This window comes from Oculina patagonica, chromosome 12, assembly GCF_052425735.1.
Source record: "Oculina patagonica isolate OP01 chromosome 12, crgOcupat, whole genome shotgun sequence".
In the NCBI taxonomy this organism is placed as follows: domain Eukaryota; kingdom Metazoa; phylum Cnidaria; class Anthozoa; order Scleractinia; family Oculinidae; genus Oculina; species Oculina patagonica.
The window spans coordinates 2533513-2560450 of NC_135769.1; the positions used below are offsets into that span (position 1 = coordinate 2533513).

At 39.7% G+C, this 26938-nt stretch overlaps 3 protein-coding genes and 1 pseudogene across 8 annotated transcripts in view; 1 reads left to right on the forward strand and 3 right to left on the reverse strand.

Moving 5' to 3' along the window:
• The window catches only part of LOC144634021 (potassium voltage-gated channel protein Shal-like), a 46696-nt gene extending 40566 nt beyond the window's left edge, over positions 1–6130 (forward strand). For all 5 annotated transcript variants that reach the window (XM_078492951.1, XM_078492956.1, XM_078492953.1 and 2 more), the window contains 3 exons: positions 1594–2505; positions 3536–3644; positions 5401–6130. In XM_078492951.1, the coding sequence (XP_078349077.1) occupies positions 1594–2505; positions 3536–3644; positions 5401–5460 (1081 nt within the window). In that variant the 3' untranslated portion in view covers positions 5461–6130. The remainder of the gene's footprint in view (positions 1–1593; positions 2506–3535; positions 3645–5400) is intronic.
• Positions 6131–8390: 2260 nt separating this feature from the next.
• Positions 8391–26755, reverse strand: LOC144633136 (uncharacterized; annotated as a pseudogene). The gene is made up of 4 exons (XR_013567008.1): positions 26241–26755; positions 10442–13130; positions 9301–9409; positions 8391–8683 (listed from the first exon to the last, which is right to left on the reverse strand). The product of XR_013567008.1 is annotated as an uncharacterized LOC144633136 (transcript).
• LOC144632004 (E3 ubiquitin-protein ligase TRIM71-like) lies at positions 17296–19763 on the reverse strand. The gene has a single exon (XM_078490587.1). The coding sequence runs from the start codon at positions 19663–19665 to the stop codon at positions 17482–17484; it is 2184 nt and encodes a 727-aa protein (XP_078346713.1). The 5' UTR covers positions 19666–19763; the 3' UTR covers positions 17296–17481.
• LOC144632370 (uncharacterized) lies at positions 21656–23852 on the reverse strand. Its single transcript, XM_078490998.1, has 4 exons — positions 23525–23852; positions 23170–23480; positions 22731–23066; positions 21656–22589 (listed from the first exon to the last, which is right to left on the reverse strand). Exons 1-4 carry the CDS (start codon positions 23850–23852, stop codon positions 22065–22067), a joined length of 1500 nt encoding a protein of 499 aa, XP_078347124.1. The 3' UTR covers positions 21656–22064.
• Positions 26756–26938: the final 183 nt, after the last annotated feature.

Here is a 26938-nt window from a genome sequence, read left to right on the forward strand (position 1 = left end):
TTAAGCGCAATACCATGGGAAACAAGGGAGGGGTAAATCGATCGACGAATAAACCGCGCAAAAATCATAAGTGGAGTTAAAATTGTTCGTTAACTGTTTTCATTGGAATATCTGCAAAATTTTGACGATAATGATCAAGCTTTATAAACTATTCCACTCTTAAAATATACGCCTTTCGTAACTATGGATAATAGTAGTTTAAAGCTGTGGCAAAATTGTTAATTATTTGTTTCAATCAAGTCGTAGAAAAGTGTTTAGTTTCTGTGTACACCTGTTAAAAGCAAAAATAAACTCGACTCTTTACAGCGTGATTGATGAGTTACCCACAAGAGGCCATCGGAAATTATTCACCAATTAAAAACTTGTATAAGAAATAACATTGTTTTGCCTCATTCTGCCTGCCTCGTCAGAGTAACAACTATGCTAAGTGAAGCTCATTCCATAGCTTTGACAGATTACGTACTAAAAGGCTATGATGTAGTTTAGGACGTCCAATTGACTTGTTTTCTTTCTATACTGTTGTTTATATATAACTGACAACTAGCTAGCCTTAATGTAAGTTCAAACAGGAACTTTTAACTATAAAACCGCAGACAAACGACAGATACGATAATAAAAAAACAGGAAGACAAATCATACATTGGAAAAACGGAAAGGATTTTGCTGGAAGTAATGTAACTCTGATATACAAAGTTTTAAAGGTAAACAAAACTTGACAGTTTTTTTTTTTCATTTTGCCAATTTGGATAAGTTATGTCGGGAAAAACAATGTTTGTATGTGAATATTAATTCCCGCACATTTGAATTGATTTATTTTAATAAATGTTCACGGTATCGGCTGAAATTTGAGAGATGTAGACGCGCAGTCTTGCTAGGAACTGAGGCGCGTTTTTCAACGGTTTCTTTAATGCAATTGTCTGCTGCGCAAGCTATTACCAACTCAGACTATCGAAAACATATTGCCCCCCTATTTGCTTAACTGGACATCTAAGATATTTTCCAAATCAATGCATTGCAAATTGCCAAATTTATGTTTTATTTTCACAATCAATTAATGCCTCTGATGCGTTTCTCAGTTTGTTTCCTACAAGTAGTCAAATACACAGTTATGATACAATAATAACCAAGTGTTGTCGACCACATTACTGTCGTACTAACCTTAAGCGGTTTACAATATTTTACCAGGGTCCTACAATTTGGCATTCTCGCCCAATATTGATTACTGGTTCGACTAGCTTATCTACTTTTTAGAAAAAACTATTGAATTTTTAATGAAATGAGTCTGAATTGACCTAGCCGTTCATCCACAACTAAATAATAAACATATTGCTAACCGAGGTGGCCTCCCCTATAAGCCTGGTGGTTTCTTGGAGGTCTGATAGCCCTACTATAATGTTATTGCTGTAAAAGTTCAATTCTAAAGTGGAAAATAAATGATGATGATGATGATGATGATGATGATGATGATGATGATGATGATGATGTTGATGATGATGATGATGATCAAAGTTTACCCGGCAATCAAAGCAGGGTTCTTAAGGTAACAACTCCTTCTGCGATTGAACAATAACGTTGCATTATCCTTTCCCGCAGACTGGGCAGGCTACACTATTCCAGCGACTACTGTGCAGACGAATTTCGCGATGAACTCTCTTTTTTCCGAATCTCCATAAATGCAGTAGCTAACTGCTGTTGGGATGACTACAGACAACCAAGGAAAGTACGAATGGATAAAGTTTTCAAGCTGGAAGATCCGCATGAAAAGCTTGAAATCGAGAAAGGATGGAAAATGAGAAAGAAAATCTGGAACATTTTCGAGAATCCACACGAGTCCCGCCTGGGCGCTGCATGGTATTACTTCTCGGGGCTAATGATCGCTATAAGTATTGTTTGCACTGTGGCTGAAACAATGCCGCCACCTTGTGAAGACAAATATCTTTGCCAGAATCACACTTGTGGTAGAAGCGATTGGAACTTGTCGACCATTCACGGAAATGGTCATTCGTGTAAAGAATTCAATGATTACTTGAAGGAAAAAGAAGTTTTATATTTTATTATGGAAAGTGTTTGCGTAGCAGTGTTTACTTTTGAGTATGTTATGCGATTCATCACCGCACCAAAACGTTGGCAATATGTCAAAGAATTTATGAGCATTATTGATCTGCTATCTATATTACCTTATTATGCCGGACTGATATTAAACTACGGGCTTCAAACATCAGTGGACAGCCTCAGCGCTTTGGTCTTGTTGAGAGTGTTACGAGTATTTCGTGTGCTGAAGTTTACTCGGCACTCTAGCCGGTTAAGAAGCTTGTTATTTGCTATCAGACGGTCTGCTTCTGAACTGGGTTTCATCGTATTTAGTTTCTCTCTTGGAGTAGTGTTGTTCTCAAGTGTGTTATATTACGCTGAACAACCGAGTTATCTCAAGCCAAACAGTACGAATCCGTTCGATAGTATTCCAGCTTCCATGTGGTACTCGGTGGTAACCATGACAACAACTGGGTAGGTATGATCAAACATTTTTAAAGGGGCGCTGTAACTATCCAATTTTATCTTGATTTTTGAGAAGCTCAAAGAAAATAGGTCTGAAGAAGCCTAACAATAATGATTTTAAAATTTTGAAGAACAGCACTTCACGTACCAATGCCCAATAACCATGCTTCACAAAAATCGTCTCCCGATCTTATTTTTGAAAAAAAAAATAATAGCAAAACTGATACCGATATTTTGTGGTTCATTTTAATAATAAAATTATTTCACTGCACTTGTTGGATATTAAATTATTATAGCCAACTCGCCGTACTCAACCAGCCGCTGCTCGCCTCGATGGCTAACTACCATCTCATTAGCCTGCAAACAGGCTTTCTGGAGATTTCAGGAGAGTGCTCGGACGGCACGAAGCGCCGGCCATGAGGTGCGAAGCGCCGATGGCCGAGCGCTCTCCAGAAAGACTGTTCGTAGGCTTCCATCTCATATCCAACGCACGCCCGCGTGGAACAACTAGGGGCCTTACGAAACCACGACAGCGACACTGACGAAAACGTTGATTGAAAAATGAATTTATATTTTGCTTACGAATCTCGCAATCATCCTAATTTATTGTGCGTTCATTGGTGTCAGAACTCACCTCTAGCTAAATTATAAGTGCAGTATAAAATTCAAACTAAAAACATGAAAAATTCGCCGGGCGTCGTAGTTCACGTTTTCCAGACTAGGCAGAATTTGGTCATTTTACGTTGTTGTTTTGTAGAAGGCGTAAAAATAGGCTTTTTGTTTTTTGTTTTTTTTGTTTTTTGTTTTTTTTTTTTTTTTTTTTTTTTTTTTTTTTTTTTTTTTTTTTTTTTTTTTTTTTTTTTTTTTTTTTTTTTTTTTTTTTTTTTTTTATTTTTTTTTTTTTACTAACAAATGTACAAACAGAAAACCCACGTGCTAAGCTATTGTACTGCTCAATAAACCGCGACATTCTCGTTGCCGTCAGTTAAGTATGGAACGGAGCTAACCAGGCTTGGATGTAAATCCGATTATGTTTCAGATATGGAGATCTCGTTCCACACACAATCATTGGAAAGCTTGTAGGCAGTGTTGGATGCATTGTTGGCGTGTTAATGATAGCTTTACCTGTTCCCATCATCCAGAAGAAGGTGAGATATAAACTTTACAGTTTGGCTTCATAGCTATGTTGGTAGCGCATCGCACCGAAGGAGGGAGACCCTTAACTACATAATGGTTACCATGGATGACTTCTAACCGCGTCATATCTTGGGCTCCTTAAGTATCGTGCATTTAGAAGCAAAATCTGTAGCATCGATTTGCTGAAATTTACATTGTTTTTAAAGTTATGCCGTCACAAAAACCTAATTAGACTTCATAGTTGTTTTCAGTAACGCGATTTTTCACACATCCATGCAACACATTTTGCTTCTAAATGCATTCTACTCATGGTGTTGTATTAAACGAAGAAAAATGTAAGCTGTGTGAGTTTATAGAGTTTTTGTGTTCTGGTCACGTGACGCGGGTCTTTCCCCTTTAATCTCAATGATGCTCTGAATTTTTTCAGGCTTTGCAGTTACTGTGTAGGTACTTAAATTGCAAAACAACTGCATGCATGCGAGGGTCTTTCTTCACCCTACATTCTGATCCGCAGTATATTTGCAGTACATCACGATTTCCTTCATGCATATTCTATATATACGCCTCTCAGGCTCGCCACCTTTTAGAATGTTTATGTGTTGTTGTATTTCCAAAGTTTTGGCTTACTTGAAATGAATGTATACCTTAAATCTACCTTATTACGTTTGTTACAAGAACATTTGTTTTTCATGGTCTGTCGGATAGTGAATTCTGTTCCTGGTGCTGCTTAGGCTGTCAAAGCTTTTTCTAATCCCAAGCGTTTAAAGATGATTTCCAGTCCGCACTGCGCAGACTCAGGGTTTGTTTTCATTTTTGTTTTGAGTTACACTTCGGTGATAGCGTACATGAGGTTTTTTAGTTCGCCATTACGGATCGTTTCGTTCAAGAATTCACGATGAGCTAAAACGTCCGTTTGAAATACCGTCGAGCTTCTTTTACTCGTTATTATTGTTTTGCAAGGATATCTGGCGTTAATAATGAAGAAAAAGGTAAGTTTTGTCCCGGAATTTTTATTTTTTTGCTAGCAAACATTTTTCTGTTTGTGAGACTCACAAACATTGCAGGCGAAGATTGCCCAGTACGGACTGGAAATCATCTTTAAGAACTGTTTTTGACAAGGACAAGGACAACAACATAACTCATAAAGCCGTCTACCCAAAATGTTGTCTTGTTAACTCCATGTTAGCATGTCTGTGCTGACGCTTTTAGAGTGCGATTTAAGGTTGGGTTATGCTTTGTACTGAAGTTTGGATTAATTGTCAGCCTTGCAGTGAACTTTGTGTCCTACGTTTTTTCGAATTTGTTAATGATAATGATAATGCATTTATATAGCGCATTTTCCATATATATATGTTCAAATGCGCTTTACACATACTGTAATTTAAGATGCAATTGTAAAGGCCAGACCACAACACCGGGAGCTTCGTGCCCTACTCTTTGCGAATAGTGTGTGGGTTCTTTAACGTCCCCTGTTAGAAGACTGAAGATACAGGAGACGGGACCTACGGTTTATCGTCCTTTTCCGAGAAGACTAGAATGTCTAACCATTTGCAGATGTAATTACAAAGGCAGCAAATTCTCCTCAGTTATTTTAAGACCCTGAGTGTTGGTCCGGTCTGGGGTTCGAACCCACGACCTCCCGCACAGCAGTCCGGCGCTCTACCAACTGAGCTAACCAGGCGGCGGTTAAAAATAAATAATGTTTCGAGCTTCGGAATTGAGATGATAATGGTCAAATTATCGTTTATTTTCTTCTCGATCTCACAGGCAAATCTACAGCTTGGACTTCTGGATGAAGTTGACGAGGCTATGGAAGCAGAACTCTGACAACCCAACCAAGCCATCAAGGATAACCTGATAATCACGTGCCATGTTCGTGATAATCCAAAGACTGGAGCAGCGCATGTAATGCACACGCACATGAAATGTCTGTGACGTGATGTCCTTGCCTCCAGCTCAGAGAAAGTTTTAAAGTTTATAATTGTTTCTCCGTCCATATTTAATTTGACGTTCATCGGAGCTAGCAAGAAAACTTTTCTCATCGGGGTGCTAAGGGCGTTAAAATTTCAAAGCACTTCGAGGGCGTCTATAACACATTTTTGAAGGCGGTATATTATTTAAACTATAAAAGTATTTACATTATTTGTTGGTTTTAGTTGTACCATCATTTTGACCGTATAGTTCCAGCCGTCAACCCAAAGGATCCTGCCTAGTACCCAGGTCCCCTTTTCTTTGCGTAAGTTTTCGGAAGCCAAAAACTAACAATTCAAGAGCCCGGAGTGGCTCATCACAAGACAACTTAAGTCACGGTGCCTGCATAAATAAAAACTCTGAACTGCTGTAAAGACCAGCAGACCAGTTAAGTGAACATCACTATATATATATTATTAAATGAGATTTTCGTGAGAGCAACCGTGTTCGCTTATGATCTCATAACAATGATAAAAATAACATCAAATGTTGTTTTACTAGAAACGTCTAAATAAATTACTTTTTAAACAAAAAAGTTTTTACGGATATCGTGTGTTGATTTCATCTTTTTCCATTCTTTTGGGGGTTGGCAGGTGGGGTGACTCTGACGTCTTTTAAAACATATTTTGGGAGTTTAAACTTTAATGTAAGCGTGGCGTATAAAAACGATCAGGACCATCGGTGAGAGAAAGGTTTTAATAACAATCAAGAAATTGGTCGTTACCTCGCATGTTTTGTCATTTTTTTTGTTTTGTTTTGCAAGCTAGGACGCGCGTGTACTTTTTTTCAGTTACGTTTTTTATGCGTATTTTTACCTCAAAAATCATTTTTTAAGGTCGCGGGGGATACCTACAGCATGAATAAATTCATGAAGCGAAATTTTCTTGACCTGCATCTTTTAAAACGCTTATTTCTTGGCTGTTATGGGTGCGATTAAGCTCAAATTTTACAGAGACATAAAGCAATGATAAAAGATTATGTATGTCATCTTTTATTTCGTAGATTGCACTTAACGGCTATGTTATTGCTGGTTTTCACTGTCACGCAATCAAAAAATAAATTCGAAACCATTCAACTACAGAAGCTATGAATTTCAAATATTATAGATGATAAATAGATAAACAATTTCTCCAAGTTTCAGGTCTGTGCGGTGTACCGTTCGCGAGTTATTTTCCGAACCTTTCCACGCAAATTAATAAAGCTTAGTATGGAGCCGCCATCACTGTGTCCTGCTGAGGGACACAGTAATGGCCGCCGTGATGTCAGAGAAACCATCTGGAACTCAATTCTGTTTACAACAGCGGTCATCCTTGGCTTAAGAGCTAGTACACTTTCACATAAACACCACTTATTATATCTGAAATGTTCATTCTGCACAAAATGGAAAGGAAAGGCCTTTTTCAAACAAAACAGCTTTGTCACGGCACTCAGCTTGATGTCACATACGACGGAGAACTCAAATATTCAAAATGCTCTGTTTTAAAAACGAATGACACTATCGATCTGGAAATTTGCAAAAATATATATTTTTAGTTTATCTTTCGCCTAATGACAACGAAAATTTAGCAGGCCTAGTGAATTTTGATTTCAAAATTTTATGACGTAACATGAAAACCAAGAATAGCCTTGTTAGTGCCAAATTGGGAAGATATATTTTGTGGCAGAGTTTGCGGAACGAGTAGGAGACAGCACACTGTGATCTTGTCAAAAACTAATCAGTTAATACCTCTAGAGTGTCATAACAGAAGCGGATTTTTTAATTTAAAGTTTGCCAGTAGGTTACGGGGGTTTAAATGCGCAAATTTTAATTTAATGCCTTCTACCTCTTTCTAAAAGCGCTCTTTTAAAATTCCGCTTCTGTTATGACACACTACAGTATTTATAGTTTACCCACAGGGGGACCACAACAGTAAAAAAAATTAAATAAATAAAAGAATATTATTCACGTGTTTCGTTCGTTTTCTGCGTTGTTTTTCTTTATGCGTAGTCGATAGAACGACAGCACTTTGTCGTATGCTGAGCTGTCTTGTGCGCGAGCGGATTTCAGATATGCAAATTTTCTCTTTTCTTAATAATAATTGACAATTATCGACTACGCATAAAGAAAAACAACGCAGAAAACGAACGAAACCACGTGAATAATATTCTTTTATTTATTTAATTTTTTTTACTGTTGTGGTCCCCCTGTGGTTTACCTATCTGCAGTGGCAAGGCATGAAGTTCTGTATCCGCGCTGTATTCTCTGCCACAAAATTGTCGGAAAATTCCTTTTTGTGATTCCGAAGGCGTCCCGACCAAAACACGATTAGTTTCCAAAGGAGATGTAATTATGGTAATTATATCCCACGCTTTTATGGTGAAAACAATGCGTTTTTAATAAGGACACAATTGTTTATGCCGAATTGTGATAGTTCTGAGTTGCAGAAATATTCAAATTGGAATGAAAATATGCTCATAGACTTCCTATAATCTATATAAACGTATAAAGTTAAGTGTTGTTTAAAATTGTTAAAATATCAAAGAAACAGGGATTTTATTTTTCAAATCACGCGCACGCATCTATCTTTTTAGCCAGTCATGAATAACTCGTAAAGTTGTCGATGTCAGTCGTTGTACTTCGTCACGTGCATACGCTTTAAATAAATACATAATGATGAGCCTAAGGTGTCCCCCGCGACCTTAAGGAGTTTTCCTCACATACAAAGCAAGAACACCTTAGAGGAAATAAAGGACACCTTTATTTTTTATTATTCCAGTCATCGATTGAATGTCTCCAATCTATTCGTTCAGTATTAGTTAGCTTTCTTGGGTCTGTATTTAGCTACAGTTTAAGAGGTTTTGTTGGAAGTCATGTGTTGGAAATCAAAATGTTGCATGCAGTTAAAATTCAGTTTTATTGAAGAAACTATCACCGATTATAGGTTGTGAATTTCAGTTTTAGATTTTCTTTAGCCAGAAGCAACTTTTTGAAAGTGTTCCTTTTTCTCTTCTGTTGCTTAAATTCTAGCTCGACATCTCCGTAGTCCTTCAACTGGTTAAGGGTGGAAACTTTTTCCGCTGTTGGAAGTAAGTGGCTTCACTAAAACAAAAAGAAAAAATATTCAAACTTATTATCTTTGACATAACCCTATTATCTTGTTTAAACTTAATCTTCCCAAGATGACTTCAGAAATGTCAGATACTCACGAGAACTTAAAGTCAAATTAGACGACAAATCACGATCAACGCGTCTTTTATGGCGTCCATTTGAATTTTAAATAAGGGATCAATTTATTCGAGAAATACCGAGAAATACCTTTAAAATGACAAGGGTCGCGATCTTATATTTGATTCGATCGGAAAACCAGAGAATTCCCGGACGTCCCAGTCCCCGCAAAATAGCCGCCACAAAACAAAAGATCAGACGCCTTGATTCGTCCTCTTATTTGATGTGTTGGTCCCTTGTGAAACCCATTAGGAATGAAGATGGCTGAGGATGACCACGATGGAAAGACTGCAGTATTGGAGCAACATAGAAAGCATTTCACATAATTGCTTTTTTTCAGTGTAACTAACCTTGATCTGCAGTAATGGTACAACATAGAATTCCTTTAACAAATTGCTTTGTGTAAGTGTAGCTATACACTTGACCTGCGGTGCATTATTGATGCAATATAGCTTAACCTTAACCTGCATTATTGGTACAATATAGCAAACCTTGATCTGCAGTATTGGCACAGGCAGAGCAATGACAAGCACCCCAAAGAGGCAACAGGCACTCCCCACCAGGCGACCGGCTAACGTGACCGGGATGATGTCACCATAACTACAACAAGAAGAAAAATAACTCAAAGTAAATGAGAAAGTTGAAGTACTGAAAACTTTATTTGAACGGTGCCTGTGTGTTGTGTTGTGTTGATAAAAGGAAAAAGGCGAGGTTGCCCGAGAATGACCAACTACGTTAAACAGTTTAATTTAATTCCAGCAGCCATAAAGCTATATTAAAGGCTCCGTTTATGCTATCCCTATTATCTTTCCCCAGTTTGGAACTTAAATATATTTCTTATAACTTTGGAGTGCCGAGCGTAAAGCGCGAAGTATAACTGCCTTTCTCGGATGACATGCTAGTTCATTGCAAGCAACCCCCGGCCCCTCCCTTTCGCCAAGCGCTATTGTTAGCTAGGTTACCCAAACAATTTGCCAGAACTCATTTAGAGAGCACTATGAGAATAATGTGTCTTGCCCAACAACACAACACGAGACAAGACCCTGGCAAATTAAGACTTGGACCGGGACCTCTGCCCACCATGCCTTCCATAAAGGGAAGCGTCAAGTGTAACAAGATTCAATGCAGCCGTATTTTAAACAACAAAAATCGAGTCCCTGTCGACAGAAGACATTGAAATTACTTTTACATACTGCCAGGATCCAGAATCAACCCGATTATGGCTTCTAATCGATACTGCCTACTTCATCAACGAAACACCTAACTCTGCAATCTCGTAGCTCGAGTCTTCGTTTCTTACTGCAAGCATGACGAAACGAGCGACTCTCGAAAGTTCCGTTGCAGGATCGATTTTGATTGGTTTTGAAAACACTAAATATGGCCGATAGTTAAATTTTAAGAAAGTTTGTTGAGTCATGTTTTTGAAAGCTAGGCATTTGTAATTCAACCGAAAGTCCGATATTTTCGGAATTCTAAAACTTTCCAAACTCTCTCGTTTCTCAACCACTGGTCAAGGGGAAGAGATGCCCTGGAACGAGGTTGCCTAAATCGGCTAAAAAGAGAGCTTTGGGAGAAGCCACGCATGCTCATCTTGTCACAATCGCCTCCTTAAATCTATTATGTCATACTTACCCAGCGGTAGTTGATGTTATTACCGCGTACCACATGGCCTCTGGAATGCTGGAAAACTGCGTGTCATCGGATAACTCCGCAAAATAAATAATACTTGAAAACAAAATGACCATAACCAGATATAGGAATCCTATGAGACCCAGCTCAGTGGCGGAGTCCTTGACGCTCTGAATAAGCTGTTTAAGCCTCTTGGAATGACGAAGAAGTTTGAAAATGCGAAGTATTCTTAAAACTCGTAACACCACTAAAGCGTTCATTCCTAGACGCGCGTCAAACGACAGCATGTCCAGTAACAAATCAATGTAGTACGGTAGAATTGCGAGCAGATCAATGATACTCATTTTGTTGATAATAAATTTCAGACGGTTTGGACACGTTACGAGCCGTGCAACGTATTCGAACGTGAAAAATCCCACGCAGACGGTGTCAATGTAGAAGTACGTTTCCTCGTTTTCTTCCTTGCAAATTCTGATCGCTCCTTCACATGCGATGGTCTCCGTCGTGTTCGCCACAACGCTGATCACAATCATTAAGACGCTCAACAAGTAGAACACTTTCGCAAAATGAGAAAAAGATGGGTCCTTCAATGTCACCCAAGCCCTTTCTCTTATGGACGCGTTTGGATCGAGAACATGTAAAGCTTTTGCAGCCTCCTTTTCGTCAGCTTCTCGTTCTTCGCGCCTTTTTGTCAACCGTTCGTAGGCCGCTTCAAATGTTTCACACCAACAACACTCGCAAAGCATGCTGATGTCCAACCCGAAAAAATCCACTTCGTCCAAAAATGACTGGACGCAGTCCTCTCGCGGACAATGCAGTTGTCCGGAGTGATAAAAGTTCCAAATGTAGCGAAAACTGTCCGGGTCGCGATCAAAAAAGAACTCATTCTTAGCCTTGTCGTAAAAAAGACTTCTTGCTTTACCCCCTAGTAGAGTATTTGGGTAAATCGTAAGGAAATAATCTCGGATTTGGAAACGTCTGCCACTAACGTTCAGAGTCACAAGTTTGTCGTCGTCAGGAAAATCGATATGTCTTCGTTTTCGGCGCGACGAGCGTGAGCTTGTGCTTTGAACACTATGCTTAGAGGAGCTGTGAAACTTGGAGAGCAGTCTTGATGGAGAGATTAACGAGAGAAAACTTTTCATAAAGGAGCTTTCGCTTCTACCTGATGAGTCCACAAAGGCAGAAGATGAAGAACTGTTTATGCTTGACGAAGCGTGAGGAAATTTCTGACGAAAACCTGTTTTTCTTTTTTGATGACAAGACGATTTTGATGAACGTGCCCGTAACAAAGACGTCGCGCTGTCATCGGAAGATTGGTTGGAGCCAGAGAAACGAGCCATGTCAGGATGCAGAAATGTAGATGAAGAATTGTTTCTTGACCTTGTCCTTGGAGTGTTTTTTAACCTTGCACTTGACTCTTCGTTTTTCAACGCATCGCTCACAGGAGGAAGTGATCTTTGGCTGCACCTCCAATCCACTGGAAGTGGCAAGGTCTCTTTGATTCTTAAATCTGGGGTCGAATATTGTTTGCATCCAGTTTCATATATTGGAAATAAAACGTTTTGCTTGTCAGTGAGACCAGAACTTGAAGGTTGCGTTATTGCAGATGACGTCATCTTCAATGAAAAGTCTCTTCCATTCGTTTCGCTTTCGAAGTTATGGCATTCGTCTTCCAAAACGGACTCGTTTGGGTTTTCTTTATAATGGTCTGCCTCTTGAAGGTTTTGATTTGAAAATCGCAAAGAGGAACATTCCGAGCTTGGCGTCGAAAGAGGTGTGTAATTTGTACGTAACAGACAGCAAAGTTGCTTGGGAGGATTTCGGTAACAAGCTGATCTGTTTCGATGTACATCTGGAGTCGAACCGGCTTAGGGAAACTACCAAGGCCATTGTTCGACTCTCGTGTTTCTTCTTCTGGAGAGTTCAAAGAAGCTCTAGAATCTCGCGTTAAACACGGGGATACTCCATGGCCATTACAAGAACAAGAAAAATCGAATTTGTCTTGCTTTTTAAGAGTATCTTCCTTAATAGAATGATCACTGGCAATTTCCTCATCTCGTGAAAGGGACACCTTATGATCTCGCGAGTCTACATTGAAAGCACCGTTGCCAAGCTTAAGTTTGTGTTCAACACTAGACGGAGAACAAGGAAGAGAAAGCGATAGTTTTCTAGGTAGACCACGAGCTGCTATTTTCGCTTCTGGTGAGAGAGTAGTAGTGGATCTAGTTCTAGGGACATTTTGAAGAGAAGGCGACTCAAGGAACTCACTGGAACTTCCACTTCTCAGACTTAATTCAGACTTGCTTGTTCGCACACAAGGTGACAACAAAACAGCTGGCAGTTCAAGATTGTTTTTGTTTGAGAAGTTTTTGTTTCGTTCAAGGTCTTGTTCTTCACTGTCTTCCAAAACCGCGATTATCGGCGAAAATAGTGTCCGTGGATTCTCCTCAAAAACATGTTCAGTGACGGAGAAATCCTTTAAACAGTTGTCTTCATCGAAATACTCACTCATGATGAAAGCGTTTAGTTTGTGGCGCTTCGTTCGTCGTCGAATGCCAGTACAAAAACATTTTTGGAGATAAAACTCCAGTTGACCGCAATAATGTTTCAATCAGTACTGAATCCCTTTGCCAGGATAATTCTTTTTGGCACGAAATTGTCGCAATCCGTTGAATAAGTTAGCCGAGAACTATTCGCTGAATCTCACACTTGAAAACATGTGCTTTCTGTCGAAGTTTCTAAACAAAAACATTTGCATTATTTCAGTCACTGTTTCATAAGTAACTATTCATCCCCCAGTGGTTAAAACTGTTCCTGTGAAGCGAGGAGAGATTCCTGTGAAGCCAGAATAAATTCAATTCCAATCAAAACAGAAACAGACTCGCTCCTCTCGGCTGAAATACCGTGTGCTATGGCGTCACAAATTCCCGTATCTTGGTCAGCAGAAACAAATATTGCGTCAGTCTTATAATTATTTTGAGATAACTGACGTTTCAAATAAAAAAATCGTTTCTTATCTCTGCCTCCTCTTAAGAATCCCACACGAGGAAAGATCTGATTTTAAGTTCAAGATCAAGAAATGTTACCGATTATTAAATTACGAGTTTGGTGAAGCCATTAAAAAAACATTACTTTTCGCGCCTTCTGAAAGAACAGAAGCTTCAAAATACAAAAATGGAAACGTTTAGAATCGAAGGCAGCGGTGATTTCATGACGAATTTGGTTTTGAATCGTACAAGTAAAATTAGCATCCCAGCGGAAAACATTGTTCATAGTCACGTTTCTCAGCGGGTTATCAGCATGAAATAAAAACAATTTTGAACTTACAAGAACAATATTCTAGCGTAAACACAGATAGTAAATTACGAATGAGAAGCGAAGAGCTTTAAATTTTAATAAACCTTGTTTCAAATATTGAATGTTTTTATTTCTTTCTGACATCAAGCTTTGTCTAAATGGAACATATATATCCCCGCAATATTTACTTTTACGTTTAGAGTCATAAAAAAGTTCAAATAATCTATTTACGGATGTTTTATGAGCTGGGATTTTTTCGCAATTTCTATCAAAACATCTTAATTAACGCACCAAATTTCCCAAGTGAAATTAAACCGACACGAAACAATAAAATTCGCTTTGTGCCAAGTTTGTGCGTCAGCAATGGAGAAAAATCTGATAACTACCTTATGGATGAAAAATTCTTAAACAATGGATTAAAACAACATCATTGACGTAGAAAATAAATTTTAGATTGTTTATTTTATTTATTCAGTTACGAAATATATAACTTTGCTAATGAATTGTAAATTTGGTTTGAAGTTTTCCGTCCAGGGGCGCAAAAAAACTTTATGGAAGTGAGAATGAAATCGAGTCATAAATCTGTCGTCTCTTCTAAGTGTAGAGAAGGCCGGTTCAATGTTATTTACCCGAATTTTGCTTTACAGCTTTAATTTGTGGTAAGGTTGCACAAGGATAGTTTTCCAGTCCTTTGAAGTAAATAGCAAGCATCATTTAATTGTTATGTGAGACTATTATTTGATTTGATGTTTTTTCTTTACTTGGTATCAGTTGACGGTTCTGCAGACAACAGTCTGCAAGTTCTGTTTCATTAAGGCCCTTGATTTCTGCTGAAATGACCGGTAGTGGAAAAATGAAATCACCACAAGCTCATCTCATATCTGTTTTGTCTGTTTTCACCGTCCAACAATGATATCCTGACAGCTTAACGTTCACTGACTGTTAAAAACGCATTTATTCAGCTTTTAAAATTTATTGCAATATTTAACGTGGGATTAGTAACACGACACAACAATCACAGGTTTATTATTTTTTTAAAAAAAATAGTCGGCTACAGTTTTATAGGGAATCTGGAATGTTCCTTAAAATACAAACAAAATTCCCAGCAATATTCAATCCAACCCAAGTAAGAAACAGTTGAATAAAAGTCAACGTGATTCCAATTCTAGAGGTAGCTGGATGTATTCCAAGAATAATTCTAACCTTCCCTTAGTTCAGGGTCAAGATCTTTATTACAGCCAATGACGTCATGTTAGTTCTGCTTGTCCATCATGTTTTGACGTAATCATTCGAGTTATCTATCGCTAACAATACCGCGAAAATTGTTGTTTGACACTAAATGCCAACTTATAAGCCCTAAATTGTTCTCAGCTAACCAAACAAAGATATCACCATCAACGCCTACAATTAAGTATCAATTAACCTTATATTGGCAAAATCCGCAGGCTTTCTAGTTATTTCCATGATCAGGTTGTTCGAAAAAATTGTAAAGAAATTCAAAGTAACACGAGCTTTTATTTTCTCTTTTATAAAAGTGTTTGCTGCTAATGTTTTCTTTTTCTGAAGGTAGACATCAGTGAGGGCCTCCTGAGCTGAATCGTCCCCAGTCGTCTTTTGAGTCCGTCGCGCGCGTCTTGAGTCGACTGCTGAACACGGAGGGAATCATCCTACGCGTCTTGCAATATTCGCATAAGAGACGACTGGGGACGAGTCAGCCTCCTGAGGGGTGGGGACCATTCGTGTTTGCAACAAATTTTTTCTTGTGTACACGAACACCCTAAAAGTATTTATTCGATTTTAGTGTGTGCACTGTTGATTTTTACTGTCGTGAATATTTGCAAACTTCACCCTGGTCAAATAATGACAGAATTCGATGAGTTGAAACGATTTTCGTGTCTTGCAAAGGTTTTGTCGAATCTTTAGTCCGCTTGCTTGTGTCGCAAGCTAATAGCTTCCGAGCAAAGTATAGTTACCAACTTTTACAAATGAGTTTGTAGAGTTTAAGGACCCATTTACATGGAAAGAGGATGATCCTGGCACAAGGATCATCCTACTTTCATGTAAAATGGAATGATCGTAGTGCTAGGATCATCCTAGTACTAGGATCATCCGAGCGCCATATGTTTTCAGCTTTTAGTTTACATGTGAATGGTTGCATTTGGCCCTAGCGCTAGGATCATCTCTCGTCTGAAAAACGTTAGAAAACGTTATGTTGCTGTTGAAATGCATTTTATTTCTTGTATATAGTAAAGTTGCGACATTTTCAAATAATTCCACTGTTGAGTTTCATTTATTTAAGTTTAGTTCGAGTGTCTGACTAGAATCGCAAGGTTTTCGTAAAAAGAAGTGTGTAAAAACTATTAATTTTAGTCAGAGAGTTCACAGTTTCAACGGTATTTCTTACAGTTACAGTGCAATTAAAGAAAGTTGTGTTGCCGTAAAAACGTTTGCCTTCGTCTTTGTGACGATAAAACATGTATCCGTGACTTTTTCTGAGACCCCGCTTAATACGGACACCCCGTTTATACGGACAATTTGACCTGTCCCCTTGGTGTCCGTATTAACGGGGTTCCACGGCTGTAAAAATAAAAATTCACGCTAATCTTGGCTTAGCTTAATTAATTGTGCTTTGAACAACCAAGCTCAGGTATATATCACAGTCTGAATTCACCTCAGACACACTGTAACACTAGAATGAACACGTGTAGAGTGCATGTTATACTCAATGAGAATTCAGCATTTGGGCGTGGCTACTTAGTATCCTTGTGTGGTACTCATATTCTCATATTTGCAAAGGACCACGCTCATTGTCTACTAATGCCTCTTAGGATACGTTTTCAAAGTAAGCTGCAAATGAATAAGAACCAGTTGTTATGTTATGGACCTTTTCGAGGAGGTGACTTTCGACAGGTCACTGTCACGTTTCAATTTTTCTCCCAAAACTTGCGTGACACTTCAGTTTGATTCAAATGCACTAGTCTTGTTTAAAAAGGGGGGAGGGGCTGAGAGGGAAGAAAAAAAACGTTTAACCCGTTACGAATTATATTTACACTTGAACAAAAAGAAAAGAAGAAGCCACGAGCCAAGAGGCCCACACTGCCGGAGCTTATCCCGGTTTCCGTAGCATAAAGCGGCTAGGAATATTTCTACTCCCCCCTGAATGGGATGCTAGTCCATTGCAGGATTCCCTCCCCCCCCCCCTCCAGCATTATGTCGCCGGTACCCATTTATACGCCTGGGTGGAGAGAGGCACTATGAGAGTAAAGTGTCTTGCCCAAGACCACAACACAAGTGACCCCGGCCAGGGCTCGAACTCGGACCTCTCGATCCGGAGTCCGGCGCACTAACCATTAGGCCACCGCACCTCCCAGAGGGATAGACGAAATTCTGTACCCCAACCCCTCCCTTCAATTCCTAGATCCGCCACTACTTTGATATACCTACACGTTTCAACTACAAGTTCTCATTATATCAAAGGCAAAGGGATTACCTTTGGAGAATTAGAGTTGTACGAAAGCAAGGAAAAAAATGCTTGTTCAAATACTTAAAGGTTTATTACATCAGACAAATCAAGTGGCAGTTTACAGAAATTTATAAAATATATTTCCATCATTCACAGTAACATTTTAAAAAGCTATTGTTGATATAGAACAAAACATTATAAACTATAAATTATCAATAAACGCACTTATCAATTTTATGTAGCCCAGAGCGGGAAGAATACATGACACTTAACATAAAAATTATTCAAAAATTAGTAATTGATTTGTGATTAAATTAGTGACAATAATACGACCATCTTTGAGTACTGACACACCTCGAGGGTCTGAAAATACGGCACTTTCAAACTTTGTTACAAACTTTCCATCTAAAGTAAATACTTGGACCCCGTTATCATCAGATACTACAAGGTGTCCTGTTTTGTCGATTGCTAGTCCTACAGGATAACAGAATTCTCCATTTTCAATACCCCCTGTGCCAATTTCTCTGAGAAAATTTCCTTCACAATAAAAAACGTCAATTGTATGGGTGGCCCAGTTAGAGACGAATATTTTCCTTTCATAGTACAAGCAGTCATATGGAGTGAAATCATCTCTAGTTAGTTTCTTTAGGAGTTTACCTTCTGGAGAAAGAATATGGACTGCTTGATTAAAATCTTTCTGGTTACAGACAATTACATTTCCCTGTTCATCTAATGAGATTCCATACCAAATTGCATCTTGATTTTCCTCGTCACCAATCTCTTTGATATAGTCTCCATTTGGATTAAACAGCAGTATTTTATTGTAGGTCGCTACATAAATCCTGCCTGCACTATCAATGCATATCCCTCTTGGAAGAGTCAGCAGCTCATGTTCAATAGTTCTGATGAAGTCTCCATTTTCATTGAATACTTGAAGTCGATCATTGTTATAATCACAAACAATGATCTCATTCTTGTCATTAACAGCGACCCCCCATGGTCTATCAAATTCTCCCGCACCAGTTCCCTCTCCATTGACAGTTCGCACAAGTTTGTAGGATCGTTTCTCGACGTGAATGGACTGATGATCGCTGATTTCCTCTCCATTTACACGAGCAGTAACTTTATGTTCTCCTTCTCGTTTTGGAATACAAGAAACCTCGTAGTTGCCATTATTCTTGTGCACAATTTTCATGTCTCCAGCGAGTGTTCCATCTTCTGTAGAGGCTAACTCCACCACGACTCGATCACCAGGAGAATATGATTGTTTCCTGTCAGCATTGCGAGTTATAAATTTAAACCGTGTTTCCAGCCCGGCGGTCGCTTCATTAAAGCCTTCCACGGAACACTGATTCGCTTTTGTGGCGGTATTATCAAGGCGACCGATTCCTTCATTTTGAAGACTTTCAAATAAAGTTTTGTTTTTCACAAATACGGTCTGGTTAGTTTCCCTTTGACTAGCAGAGGCGATTAATTCTGGTGCCGGACGTACTTCAAGTAGCTCTCTCACGAACGTTTTTGCCCTCACAAGCTCCGCTGCCGTGCTGCAGTCAATGAAATGCTTTGCCTGTGACATGGCGTCTTCAATCTTCTTCAGATCCTCGCTGATTTTTGTTTTATCCTTTGTCACGCGATCTTGTTCTATCTTTGCCTCTTTTTCCACTTCAGTAATCAATTCATGTTCCCGTTGTTGAAGATTTAGGATCAGCGATTTGACCGCATCTTGAATTTGCCTTTTGACGAATTGTGAACGTTCGTCGATTCTACAAGATTTCTCCTCCAATTCTCGCATGCAGTCAGAAAAAGTTTGTGTTTCCTTTTCTGCAGCTTCCAGTTGAGCAGCCATGTTTTGCTTCGCCGCTCTTGCAGTTACTTCCAAATATTCCACATCGTGTTTACCATGTTCAACCATGCGGCAATTCTGACACACAGGAATTTCACACATTTTGCAATAAAACTTCAGCACTTCTTTCTCGTGTAGCTCCTTCTGACAAAACGCCGGCCGCTTCAGAACCACTTCAAAATCCCTTTCTTGGAAATCTTTCAGGGCGAGAACGCGATGGTCTATGATAGGGCGTAGAATGTTGTGCGCGTCGAGGCAAAAATTACACCAGAATCCTCCACAGTGGAAACAGTAAGATGCTTCTTCGCTCTTCTTCTCGCAGTTTCCACAGGTCACTCTTGAAGTGCTGCATTCCTTGATGGCCAAAATATCCAGCAGATTTTTCAGGTAAAAACAGCTTGGCAGAGTTTCCATGGTGCCACTTTCAGGAACAGCGACTTCAATTTGGCAGAGCGGACATTTGATCTTGTCATGGCGGGCGCTGGTTCTCGCTATGTTGTTCAGACATTCAAGACAGAAAACGTGTAAACAAGGCAGCTGTTTCGGCTCTTTGTACAACTGCATGCACACAGAACAACTTACTTCTTCCTTGAGGTTATGCATCAGGGTAGGAACATCCATTTTAAACGCTCGAGACTGAACTAAAACGCCGCTTTACTTTGTTTTCGCCAGAAGCTTCGATTTTATTCACCTTCGAGGTGATGTGGTTTCTAAGAAATGAAATGTCATAAATAATTAGGATATTCAAGCTGTGATTGGCTTCTTTGTTATGCTCCGTCACGCGAGGATAAGGGAGCTTTGTATCGCGACAGCAACGCCCCGGGGCTCGATTGTAAATCTACAGTATTTGCATGTTAATTTTGATGAATTATACAACGATTGTTTCAATACATTCAGTTTTACTGTTATTGAGAACTGTCAGGAAGGACAAGGAAGGACATCTAGGGACATCATCTTATTAATTCGTTCGCTGCCGCCATTTTCTTACAAAGATGTTGTGAATGGAAGCTCACGAGAACATCACGGTATTCACGCACTGGTGCGCTCCACGATCTTTGAAAAAGAATAGAGAGACTGTAATAGCGTAACAACAGTTACTCGACTGTAGGTATTTTCAGTCCTACTTCGCCAGGGTATTTTTGTCTGACAAATGCAGACTATTTATTGTTTCTGTGTTTGTTCGGGATTTGTCACGCGAGAATTCAGCTGTCACGCGAACATGAAATGCCCGCTCGTAAAAATCAGTTGTCATCACTGATACCGCCGTCGCCTGACGCTTTTTTACTTTGTCAATATCAGATCAGATGCTTCGATTTGATTGACCTTCCAAGTGACGTGGTTTCTCAGTAATGAAATGTCATAAATAATCAGGATATTCAAGCTGTGATTGGCTTCTTTGTAATGGTTCGTCACGCGAGAATAAGAGAGCTTTGTGTCGCGACAACAACGCCCCGGGGTTCGATTGTAGATCTATTTGCATGTTAATGTTGATGAAGTATACAACAATTGTTTCAATACATTCAGTTTTACTGTTATAAAGAACTGTCGATTCAGGAATGACACCAAGGGACATCATATCTTGATTCGTTCGCAGTCGCCATTTTCTCGAAGTCCAGTATAGTTGTGAATTGAAGCTCACGAGAACATTGCAAGTGTTCACGCACTGGTGCGCTCCACGATCTTTGAAAGAGAATAGAGAAACTTGTAACAGCGTGACAACAGTTACTCGACTGGAGGTATTTTCAGTCCTACTTCTTTTTAAAGAAGTAGGACTGAAAATACCTAAAAAAAAATCGCCAGGGTATTCTTGTCTGACAAATGCAACCTATTTATTGTTTTTGTGTTTGTTTGGGACTTGTCACGCGAGAATTCAGTAGTCACGCGAATATGAATGCCGGCTTCACTGCCGGCTTGTAAAAATTCATGCGAACGATCAAAAAGAAAGCAACGACGAAATACAGACGTCAAAATTAGCGCACCGATCATAACGTGATCATCACTTATCTCGAGGGCGACCTTGGCAGGTTATTCTAATGTACCACAGCTTTGATATTTATGGACTGATTAGATACGAAAGTGCGTGACGGTGGCGTGAGGTGTGTGGAGAGTCACAGTACAAGACTCTAAAGACTCAACACAAAACACAGAATCGGCTTTGCTTTAGGTTCTGGTGTGAGAGTAAAAGTCAATCTAGTTCTAGGGTCCTAAAGCGAAAGCTACACAAAAATTCACTGGAAGTTCTGTCCACTTCTCAGCCTTCATTCAGACTTGCTTGTTCGCAGACAAGGTGACAACGCACAGCTGGCAGTTCAAGATTGTTGTTAATCAAAGGCGGCAAAGAGTTTTCAATTGTGGCGTGGGGGAGGGGGTGGAGGGGGTTAGGAGGGTGTCTTTGTACGAATTGCGGTCACATCGTTCCAAGGTCACATCGTTCCAAGTCACATCGTTCCAACTTTTGGTCAGATCGTTCCAAAAAAAAGTCACTTCGTTCCAACTAAAAGTTACTTCGTTCCAACTAATAATTACTTCGTTCCATCGAAAAGTTAGATCGTTATATTAATTTAATAAAGAGAATGTTTATAAGAAAACATTATTGAAAACATTACTACTCGATGTTGTTAAATTTTGTAATGCATGCGCTCTACCGTTCGTTACGAGCAATACGGTTTTTATTACGTCTTAGTTTGCCGTTGTACCTGCCAAATTAATTTGTATGCCTTTACCTGTTTAGAATTCCTTTCGTAGTTGTTATCTATCAATTGCTTAACACCAAGTTTATCGAATATTTTCGGTTCTGTTACGTTATGCGTCGGCCGCGGTGTGATTGAAAAGAAAAGTTCGCCATGTTGAATTGTTTTTGAATCCAGTTCCCTACCGCGTATAACGAAAAGTAAAGAAGGGAAGGGAGGGGTGGGGGAGACTTTGGTTATGTTAAGTAAATATTGTTGGTCATTTCTTTCATTTTATTTGGTGGCTCCTAAAGGAGCCGTTTGTTTGTTTGTTTGTGTGTTTATTAACATCTACTTTTCTCTTGGCCCGTTGAGGTGTGAGCAGGCTTTGAGTAACCGCTTAGCTGATCTTTCATCGGCCTCGTATTCATCCCACAGCTCGAAGATTTTTTTCTGGAGCTCGCGGTACTTGCGACGCTGGATTCTCTTTAACTTGTTCTCGGACACCAGACGGATGTTGACGGCGGTCAGCATAGCTTCTCGGTGAAGTAGTTGAATCAGAAGGTACATGGGCAGCTGTCCGCGTCCGGAGGCTCGTCGATTCAGTGCATGGTGCCAGCCCTCTAGGTCGTTGTTGGTGCGTACTGCTTTCTTAAACGCCGTCCAATCTGCAGGGCTCCAGGTAGTTCCGTTGATCCATGTGCTGGAGACGTACTCGGTGAACTCGAGGAGTGGCGCGGATGCTGATCTTTGTAACGACTGGAACATTGGCTGGATCTCCTTTTCAGGCAGGAATGGTAGCGCCATCATCTTCCGTATGAATGCGTGAGTTCCACGGTCGTGATGGTAAGCTGATTGGAGGCCGAGGTCTTGAACCTAGTAAATAAAGAAATAATTGGTATTAGAACAAGGGTATAGTAGGAAATCTGTGTATTTTGTTTTTTGTTCGATTCGTGGTTAAATGAGTACATTTAACCACGAATCAAACGTCATTTTGAATGTTTTTGTATATCTTACCTTTCTCCATAGGGCTTGTGTCCAATGAAAGACACATCCATGCAGTTTGGCGTCAGGGAAGACTTCTCTTAGGGCTGCCCACGTCGCTTGCTCAAAGTCCAACGTGATTTGTTTAACTGCCGGGGCTGACGGGACGATCTCCAGTATCTTTTTTAGCACTTCGCGGTAGTCGCCTTTATTACGGCCAGACATCAGGACGAACAGGAGGGGAACTTGCTTAGCGTGGTCGTCCTTTCTGACGAAGGCGTTCACTGTCATCAACTGGTTGTGGGCGTTGGATCCGATCTTGTACACTCCGTCTGCGCGTTCCATGACACTGGCTTTGCATGGGTTGAGCTGGAAAATAAATAAAATAACATTAGGATCTGGTATTGATTAAAAAGATACCTGCAAATTAAACGGGGTTAATAATGTAAAAGGGTTTTTAAACTATATTTACCTTTGTTCTTTTTGTGCACACCCAATCAGTGGCGTTGGTTCGGCGACGTTTAACTCCGTAGCTGTAGCCCCTATTGTCGATCAGCTTCGGTTTTCCCTTGTTTGTGCACTCGACGACCTCAAAGGTTACTGCGAAGGAGCTCGAGGCGGCATTTTCAGTGGGGGGAGGGTCAGCGATGGATGACTCATCGATGGCTGGATCGTCGATGGGCTGCGACTGCTCAGGAGCTGACTCGTCTGGAGGACTGGTCAGGAGCTGGCTCGTTTCGAGGACTGGTCTGAAGTGACTCGCTGCGACGGACTGGTCAGGAGCTGGCTCGTGTTCGACGGATGTTAGTGACACGTCTGCGACGGACTGGTCTGGAAGGACTCGTCTGCGACGGACTGGTCAGGAGCTGGCTCGTGTTCGACGGACTGGTCTGGAAGTGACACGTCTGCGACGGACTGGTCAGTTGCTGAGGTCTCGCTGAAGAGGATTGGTGTACTTTCAGCCTGAGGGATGTCGCAGATTGAGCACCGCCAGTCGATTGAAGCACCGGTCCTGACTGCCTCACGGTAATAAGACTGGGTTATGCCTGTCTCACAAGTGCGGTGTTGCCAGCGGAGACAGCCATCACACTGAAGGCCTTCTTGACGAGGTCTTACAACTAGTTGACAAACAATGCACTCGAAATGTAAAGCCATTTTAACAGATTTTAACGAAATGATTTGTGATTTGTGATACTAGCTTGTTGTAGCTGTTGAAGCGAATGACTACTCGAAAAAAAAAATGAGTCCTTTTATATACCCCCGTAGGATCGAAATTTTGACTTCGTAGCAAACACGCGATTTGATTGGAGGAATCAATAATGAAAGAAACAATTGACATGTTAGTGTTCGTTAATGAATGAAATGTCTCACCTCCAATTAGCATACGCTCGCACCTTGCGCGTGGGTTTACAGGTGACGAAAAATTCTTAGCTACAAAAGTTTTTTTTTTTTAGGTTACAAATTGTTTATTGAAGTTTCAAGTTTATTTCGATGTTAACAGACATCTTTGACAAACGTGAAACAGAACAGCAACGAGTAATCAACTATGTAAGTTGCGTTTCTTAAAACAAGCAATTAATGAAATATCACACCTCCGATTAGCGTATGTTCGCACTTTGCGCGTGGCTTTAAAAGTTAGAAAAATGATATAAACTCATTAACTGCGTTTAACCTTAGAAAAAGTACTTTAGAAATTCCTGGTTAAGGTTTAATAAATAAACTTAAAAGTGAACTTCAACAACAAATCAACCGTAAACTATAATTAGCGTATGTTTACACACTGCGCGTGGTTTTTATATGCGACTGCTTTTGTTGCGTGTCTTGCCTTTACGTAATTTAATCTTGTGTTCTTTACTTACGATGTTTTATTAGTGTCGCGCGCTGAACAGAACTCTCATCGAATAGGGAGATTAGAGAGAGACCGGGGTTTATCTATTGACTTTAAAATATCACTGAAATGTAGATAGTCGATACAACTCAGTCGATACAACTTAGGTTTTAATCAGCGGTTTACTTCAGTTCTGCTTGTAGCGTTTGATGTAAGTTGTAATGGTCGACACACAGTTGAAAACAGATATATCAAACGCAAATAAGGTGAGTTGAAAACCTTTTATGACTTGAATCGTCTTTTATATCTAACTTTTTATTTTGGAACGATCGAATATTTCGATGGAACGAAGTAACTTTTAGTTGGAACGAAGTAACTTTTTTTTGGAACGATCTGACCGAAAGTTGGAACGATGTGACTTGGAACGATGTGACCTTGGAACGATGTGACCGGATACCCTTTGTACACTAAGCCAAGCACATACCCCTACTAGTTTTTCTCTATGTAATGCCTTTAAAAAAAACCTGTCTGTAATCTTTTTAGTGTCCAGGGTGTCCGTAATGGATTTGTGACAATCCACAAGTAGGCCTCTTAGGTTTTTGTTTGTCGTCGGAGGGCAGCAAATGTACTCTCTGAAATCGCCGGTGCCACAGGTTATAGCAAATAATAACATAACATAATGCAATTTCTGACGTTTGAATGAATAAATTAGTCAGAAATTTCTATTCTGACAGCACGTTTGAGAAGTTCGTGGGTTATTATGGGATGTCTAGGTATATATATCTTTTTTCTTTAAAGTGTTGTTTGTTCAGCTTTTGTAACTAGTCTATTGTAAAATGTTCTAGATTATTTAGTTGTACCCTTTCCTCTGGGTCTCTTGCTGCTGCATTAGTTGAGGAATACGTTTCCACGTATGTTTGCTTAACGGGTGGTTTTTAGTGGGTTTTTTTTTCGTGTCTGGCGTAGCACACACCTTAATACTCTAAGAACTGATCAACTGTTGTTTTTTGCAATATTCAAGATTGTAATCAGGATACATTTTGCATCAGATGACTAATGCATCCTCAATAAACTCTTCGCATTGAATGTCTCGTGTTAGTGTAGTCAGAATTAATCATAACAGTTTATGGACCTCTCCTAGTCTGCTAGTAGCGTTTCGGTGACAGGATTTTTGTTGAAACTTTTACAACATATTATTTCACCAAGCGTGATCATCAGTGATGGAACGATTTGTGAAAAGATCGCAAAACTGAATATTTTGCGAAACAAAGTTTTTGCTGTGTTAGCAATAACTTTTTGGGGGAAAGAGGGTAAGCCTCAAAACGTTTCGCTTTTTTAGAGGGGGATAGCCCCCCTGAACCCCTGCGCCTATGTTGTTTAAGAAGTTTTCTTTTCTCATGGTTTTCTCCTTTCACTGTCTTTTAAAACAACGACTATCGGCGAGAATAGTATACGCGGATACTCTTTAAAAACATGTTTAGAAATCCTTTATACAATTGTCTTCATCGAAATACTCACTCATGATGAAAGCGTTATCCCAGTTTGTGACGCTTCGTTCGTCGTCGAATGCCAGTACAAAAGCATTTTAAATATAAGGCTCTACTTGACCGCAGTAATATTTCAATCAGTACTGAACCCTTTGCCAGAATAAAGTCTTTTTGGCACGAAATGTCGCAATCCGCTAAAGGAGATAGCGTAGCAGAAAGTACGGAAACTATTCGCTGATTGTAACACTTGAAGACATGTGCTTCCTGTCGAAGTTTCTAAACAAAAACATTCGCATTATTTCACTCACTGTTTCATAAGTAACTATTCATCCCCCAGTGGTTACAACTGTTCCTGTGAAGCGAGGAGAGATTCCTGTGAAGCCAGAATAAATTCAATTCCAATCAAAACAGAAACAGACTCGCTCCTCTCGGCTGAAATACCGTGTACTATGGCGTCACAAATTCCCGTATCTTGGTCAGCAGAAACAAATATTGCGTCTGTCTTATAATTATTTTGAGATAACTGACGTTTCAAATAAAAAAATCGCTTCTTATCTCTGCCTCCTCTTAAGAATCCCACACGAGGAAAGATCTGATTTTAAGTTCAAGATCAAGAAATGTTACCGATTATTAAATTACGAGTTTGGTGAAGCCATTAAAAAAACATTACTTTTCGCGCCTTCTGAAAGAACTGAAGCTTTAAAATACAAAAATGGAAACGTTTAGAATCGAAGGCAGCGGTGATTTCATGACGAATTTGGTTTTGAATCGTACAAGTAAAATTAGCATCCCAGCGGAAAACATTGTTCATGGTCACGCTTCTCAGCGGGTTATCAGCATGAAATAAAAACAATTTTGAACTTACAAGAACAATATTCTAGCGTAAACACAGATAGCAAATTACGAATGAGAAGCGAAAGGCTTTA

What these genes read in the sequence shown, in the direction of transcription:
- LOC144632370 (XM_078490998.1), bottom strand. Translation starts at nt 23,852, where the DNA reads ATGGCTTTACATTTCGAGTGCATTGTTTGTCAACTAGTTGTAAGACCT. An exon ending in AGACGAGTCCTTCCAGACCA is followed by an intron (nt 23,481 to 23,524) that starts GTCCGTCGCAGA and finishes AACACGAGCCAG; the next exon opens with CTCCTGACCAGTCCGTCGCA. An exon ending in TGTGCACAAAAAGAACAAAG is followed by an intron (nt 23,067 to 23,169) that starts GTAAATATAGTT and finishes TTTATTTTCCAG; the next exon opens with CTCAACCCATGCAAAGCCAG.
- LOC144632004 (XM_078490587.1), bottom strand. Translation starts at nt 19,665, where the DNA reads ATGGATGTTCCTACCCTGATGCATAACCTCAAGGAAGAAGTAAGTTGT.